The sequence below is a fragment of the Cibotium barometz genome, chromosome 59 (assembly GCF_041138505.1).
Source record: "Cibotium barometz isolate CiBa-2024 chromosome 59, ASM4113850v1, whole genome shotgun sequence".
Taxonomy (NCBI): domain Eukaryota; kingdom Viridiplantae; phylum Streptophyta; class Polypodiopsida; order Cyatheales; family Cibotiaceae; genus Cibotium; species Cibotium barometz.
The window spans coordinates 31896504-31903294 of NC_141104.1; the positions used below are offsets into that span (position 1 = coordinate 31896504).

General features: G+C 40.0%; 1 protein-coding gene across 2 annotated transcripts in view; it reads right to left on the reverse strand.

Annotated features, from left to right (window-relative positions):
* LOC147605720 (plant/protein) overlaps positions 1-2819 on the reverse strand; it is a 48169-nt gene extending 45350 nt beyond the window's left edge. The window contains exon 1 of one of the 2 annotated variants that reach the window (XM_086793473.1): positions 2616-2819. In XM_086793473.1, coding sequence (XP_086649599.1) covers positions 2616-2706 — 91 coding nt within the window. In that variant the 5' untranslated portion in view covers positions 2707-2819. The remainder of the gene's footprint in view (positions 1-2615) is intronic. The other variant, XM_086793472.1, reaches the window with a different exon arrangement.
* Between the last annotated feature and the right edge of the window lie 3972 nt (positions 2820-6791).

Consider the following 6791-nt stretch of genomic DNA (forward strand, 5'->3'; position numbering starts at 1 on the left):
CGGGCTACATCCTCAGCTATGGCCGTATGCTTGCATGGGATGAGCATGCAGAGTTTACTGAAGCAATCCACAATGGTAAAACACTAAGTGTTACGGGATCCGGTGGATGCTGGTAGAGGCCCTACAAAGTCCATAGATATGTCGATGAAAGGTCCTTCGGTGCAAAGGTTGAAATAACCCAGCTTTCTTTGTATGTGGAACCTTTACTTTTTGACAAATCTTACAAGCTTGAACATGTTAATCTACATCACACCTCATTTTTGGCCAATAAAAGGACCGTTCTAATTTCTCGAGGGTACTGTTGATACCTCTATGTTCTCCAACTAAGGAGTCATGGGCATCATGGAGAAGAGTTGATCGCTTTTCCCGAATGACACAAAGACGGTTCTTAAAGAACAACCAACCATTCTGCACTGAATAATGGCCAGGCTCAGAAGTGAGGCCCAAATTATACTGAGCACCAAACTCAGGGGAGTCGACATACTAGTCTTTCATGCTATCTAAGTCCTTCCCCGTGATTTCGAGAATGGTAGACTCTTGGAATGCCTGGATGCTGGCCTTTCGACTAAAAGCATCTACTACTGGGTTATGCTTACCAAGGATGTGCTCAATCATTCCTCCAAATTATTGGAAGAGTTGACTCCACCTGGCCTACCGATCACTCCACTAGACACTGGGCATGGTTTGAAGCCACTTAAGTGCTTGGTGGTCTATTTTTATTGTGAAGACTTGTCTATAAAGAAAAGGCTTCCAATGTTTGAGTGTTGTGATCACACCCAAAAGCTCTTTGTCATAAACCAAATAATTCTTTTCGGCGACATTCAACTTTCTACTGTAGTATGCCACGAGTCCATTGTCCTGCTGAAGAACTACACCTATGGCTACATTGCTTGCATCGGTAATGAACTCGAAAGGTTCATCCCAAGATGCTAACTTTAATACAGGTGCCTCTAAGACAGCTTTCTGGAGTGCACGGAATGCATCAAGTGCCTTGCCTATCACTGAGACTTTCTGTTTACGAGTCTTCACCCCCTTGAGTACGTCGGTGAGAGGTGCTGCAAGGTTGGAAAACTGATGAACATGGGTGCTTTAGGCTTGACAAGGACCTACGAAAGAACGGATTTCTTGGGCGGTCCGAGGGATGTCCCAATCTAAGATTTCTTTAACATATGTTTTTTGATTGGTATTTCTTTTGCTCCTCTGGAGGAAGATAACCTCCAATAATGCTTGCCTTAGCCTTTTCATCAAGGGTTTTCTTAGGCTTAGATTCTTTATCCTTCTTACCCCCTGAACCGGAGCTATTACTACCGTCCTTCTTAGCATCTTTAGAAGATGCATTACCTTTCCCTGGTTGTGCAGCAGATTGCTGCTGCTGGGGTTTGGTAATGGACTGGGATGACTGATTGGGCTTGCCTCCATTCATCTTCATTCTGAGCGAGAGTCAAAGCCCGGTCATATGTACTGGGTTCAAAGTTACGAACTGTGAACCGGATGTTGGGATCCAATACACGAATGAATTGCTCCATCTTGGCCTGCGCAAATAGCCCTAACTGCTGTGCTAAAGTAATAACCTTTCCGGAAAATTGAAGCACTGGCGACCCGTTCTGTCTGAGTCCATAGAACTCATCTGCCAGACCTATCATATACTAGGGCGGGAGAAATCTGGTCTTCATGTCGTGAACAAACGTATCCCAGCTAAAAGTTGTGACACCTGTGGTCTAGACTGTATGAAGATTAGACCAATGCTGCCACCAAGTGATTGCCTCACCTGTGAGATGGGGAGCCGCTACGTGGACTCTATTCTGAGGATCTGTGATCCTAGCTAATGGGAAATGAGCAGTAAATTGATGAATGAACTGATTAACTGCTAAATGATCACACTTACCATCAGCACAGCTGATTGGGCATTTGGTTTGCCCTTCAAGACCCCTCCCCCATACTAATGCTTACCACATAAAAGCCCCATCATACACCTTTCTACCATCTCTACTGAGCTCACTCATTCAGCCAGGGACGTTTGTGATGACCCCTAATGACGTATTTTTTGGGGAGCTAGAGAGACAAGTCTTTAGAGCGAGGAGGACCATCAGGGTAAGCATTGGATGATCATCAACAGAAAATTCATCATGTTTAGCACTAAAAACACTGTGGAATTATGTATTAGCAACCTCTGCCAGCAACACCACAAAAGGACTATTTACAAAAAGACATTAAATCTTCAACAAGAAGTTATCAGATTTCACTGTCCTGCTAAAGCATCAAAGCTATAAAATAATTACCAAGGGACAAAGTACATATTCAGCTAATAAACTTGAGATCACTGCATCTTGACTGCCAAGGCTTGACATAAAAGAACCAAGGAGGGAGCACTCAGCAGTGCCAAGGAATGTGTAGCCCCAAGGCTCTGCAGACTGCTATAATAGAACAGTGAGCTATAAATACATTGCTTTTTAGGTGGGTTAATTACATTGTATAAAGCTTGAAGATTGGACTCTCGAGACTGTACACTATCAGGTTGGGAGAGAAGAGAGGTGTCCTACACAAGCTTGAAAGAGCAATCTGGCTCGTGTAGGAGACAGCCATGATGTGCAAGGCATCAAAATGAGAGGACTCACCAGGATTGGAGACGATTAGCGAGAAGTCATCGAAGAGTTGAAGCAACTGCCCTCGCGAAAGCATGCCTGTCGTCTGAAGGGGTCGAGACATCCTCTCTCTCCGTCTCTCTCTCTCTCTCTCTCTCTTTCTTTCTTTCTTTCTGATGCTGCTGCTAGCCTTATTGGGTGTTTTTTTCCTTGCTTTTTTTTTTTGAGAGAGAGCGGCCTTTGGTTAAATGAATTGCTAACGTAATAGAATCGTATTTTTCCAAAATTTGAACTAGTGCTAAAATAAAAATTGAAATTTTTGTTTCTAGCAAAAAACCAAAAGTAGCAAGATACCATATCATAATTGTGCTACCCTTTTTGCCTAAGTATCTCATGGAGAAGAAGACATCATTTTGGTGGTTTTATAAGCGGGGTTATAACAGTGGTACAACTACTGGCTATCATGCACGAAGATCCTTTACAAGAAGGGGCGACTCGTCAAAGATACTTTAGGCTCCATATTCTACATTGTTATGCTGGTTGATGGCTTTTGGCTATTGGTAAGATGACAGCTTTGGGAAACACAATATGAGTCATGTGGACCTCCATGATGGGGCCACAGTGAGCCAGATGAGGAGCCCATCTTTTTGTGGGAAGAGGGATTGACTAGGGGAGACTACCCTGGTTCCTCTTCATAATTGGTTATTTTCGGTTCCATGCAGCTATGACTGTAAACATTGACATTTGTCTTGCTAGAGAAGATGTGTTTGGGTTGCAAATTGATCGTGACTTTGCTATCTTCTTCTAACAAAGAGATTCTTGAGTGAGGGGTGCAACACTTGGCATGCATCAAGGAGAGGCATTGGTCTGGTACATGACATGAACCACTCTCTATAGTATACGAAGTTCTCTGATAGCATGCACAATAGTGGCGGCGATGACCTCGCAATCTCAAAGTGCCAACAATGAATTTCACCCACGCCCATCACCAACCTCATGTGGGCTGCCTCTTCCATGATCACATCCACATACGCGTGTCCATTTATGAAGAGGTAAAGTGATCTTCTTTCCTCTTTAGGCTACCCTTGGATCCTTACACGAGTAGCATAAGATTTTTCATAATCAAGCCACACTACTTTTTCAAACAACATTATTCCAAAAATTGATCTTGTTCTAAAAATTAAATTTAAAAAAATATTTCAAGCAAAGAAGCAAAAGTAGCAAGAGGTGCTATTATTATCATTGTTGTGCTATGCTTTTCAAAGGTTTTGCTAGAGTCCAACGGGATAGAAATAACCTCTATGTTCATGCTTAGTGCATCATCCCTTATGGGAGCAAACAATGACCGTGAAGCAGAAGTAGCTCGTGATCATATAGCGAGGACTCCTCTGCAGAGAACAACTTCTGTATTGTCTACCGTCACCTAATCAAGAAGGAGGACACTGCATAGAAAGCCTAAGAGGTATCTTCTCCCCATGGAGATAGATCTTCATTGGCTTTGCTATGTTGAGGGAGTGGATTCACATGAGACATACTCTAGATAGTGGGAAGCTGACCTAAACAAGATCACCATTCATGCCAAAACAATGGCCATAAAAGGTGATAAAGAGCCCACGAGCTCCAACCAAGCCAAGATCTATTGATGAGTGCCCACAACAAACGCAAGATCAATAAAGTCAAGGCTACCATTTACAAAATTGGGCTTTTACATGCCAAAAATAATAAATCACTAAAGCTTGTTCACAACTAATGTGTAAACCCAAGAAATAATAGTTTACATATGCTAAAAAATAATCGACGACTGTACACATCATGGACAGATAAAATAATATGTATAAATGTGGCATAAGACTATCCAAAAATAATAATGTCCAAGTGCAAAAAATACTTGCACCAATCTCCTCAACAAAATCCCTACGACACCTCGATCGGTGACCCTCGTATAGTGCGACACCTTAATCTCAATGACCATCACACCACTCGTGCAACACCTTAGTCATCGGTAACCTTGCACACATGTGACACCTTAGTCAGTATCCTCACATGTATCACCTAAATCCATAATAACAATCAAATCATGTGAAGTGATAAGGCATAAACATAATACACTAGAATACACTAGCATAGTATCAACATAGAAAATATCACCCACAATACATAGTCGCTAGCATAGACCTGCTACGCATATGTTAATAGCACTAACACATTAGTATTTTTAATTGGTGAAATCACTCACGATACCAAATTAGTTAGCATGATACAATGGCTTCTTAGGCATCCCAAATTAGCATAGAGGGCATATGCTAACATCCCTCTGGCTTGGGTTGGCAAACTGTCCTCGGTTGCATGTTTCCTCATATGAGTGGATGATGTCGAGACAAGTGCAAAAAAATGATGACACATCCATCCAGCATCTTCTCTTGGATAATTTTTTAAAGTCAAAAGGCATTGGGTGTATGTGTTACATGGGTGTATGTGGATGATGTCGAGACAAGTGCAAAAAAATGATGACACATCCATCCAGCATCTTCTCTTGGATAATTTTTTAAAGTCAAAAGGCATTGGGTGTATGTGTTACATGGGTGTATGTGTTACATGTACGTCTATCATGATAAGAATATTCGAAGTGTGGTATCCAACCACTGTCTCTCATTTTGGTCCAAATGTCTACAAAGTCAAGGTCTTGGTTATAAGAGTCTCTCATAGAGTCAAAAGGACAAGTTTTCCACTATGGTAATATTATGAATATTGGGCCTACTACATTAGCAACCACATTCTCTTTGCCAAGCTAGTAGAGAATTGTAGGCTAAAAACTTTGAATAAAAGAATCCCATTTAATGTACCTATTAGATATGAGAGGTTGAGAAAGCAGATGTCTAATACTTTGCTGATCAGTCTTAATGATAGATTTAGAATCCATTAGATAATGTTTCTAAATTTTTAATGCATGTACCACAACACTCAATTATTTATCATATGTGCTATACTTAGTCTTAAGAGATCAAAGTTTTCTATTCTCATAAGCTATTAGATGCCCATGTTGCATTAAAACACCTCCTATGCCTGAACCACTAGTGTCAGTAAAACAACCACAAAGAAAGGTCTAGCAAAATCTAGAAGTTGTAATATTGGTGCATTAGTGAGTGCTTATTTTAAAGCATTAAAATATTTTCATTGTTTCCATGTTCATTCATACTTGTTCACTCTCTTAAGAAGAAAAGTCAAATGATAAACAAGATGTGCAAATTTTTTCACAAAGCTTCTATAGTAATTGCATAAACCAAAAAAATAATAATTGCACAAATCTTCTATAGTAATTGCATAAACCAAAAAATGATCGAAGCTCGTGAATGTTTGTAGGTCTAGGCCAAGCTACTATGGTCTCAATCCTCTTAGGGTTCACTTGAATACCCTCAGCAAAAGCTATACGGACTAAGTATTCAATCTTTATCTAAAAGAAGGAACTTTTATGGGGGTCGAGATAAAGTTCATTTTCCTACAAATACTATCTCTAGATGTTTCTTATGTTTGGTAATACCATAAGTGAACACAAGAATTTTGTCAAAGAACACTACCACAAAGTTTTGATATTTAAGAAGATGTGATTCATCATACGATTGAATATGGCCGGAGCATTAGTAAGGCCAAAGGCTATCACTAAAAACTCATAATGGCTTGATTACATTTTAAAAGCAGTTTTGTATACATCTTCCTCACACATCCTTACCTGATGATATCCCGACTTAAGGTCATTCTTACTAAATATTTTTGCTCCACTCTGTTTGTATAGAAGGTCATCTACATGAGGAATAGGATACCTATTCTTGATTGTGATTTTGTTAAGAGTGATATAGTCAATGCACATTCAATATGTTCCATTTTTCTTTTTGACTAAGAGGATTGGGGCACCATAAGGTGAGCTACTAAGGCAGATCAATTTATGCTCTAATAGATCTTTTATTTGACATTGGATTTCTTTTCTCTAGTTGATTCACTCTATAAGGTGCTCTATGAGGAAGAATACTAATAGGTATTATGTCAATCCTATGGTGTTTAGGTCTAGAAAGGTAGCCTACATCAAGGAAACAATCAAAGAACTAGGAAAGAAAAGAGTCATATAAAGGATCCTTGGGAGGTTGTTTATGAGCTGTGAGCTCATTCACATAAATTAAAAATGTGTTCTCCCTCTTCCTCAATGCTTTATAAGCT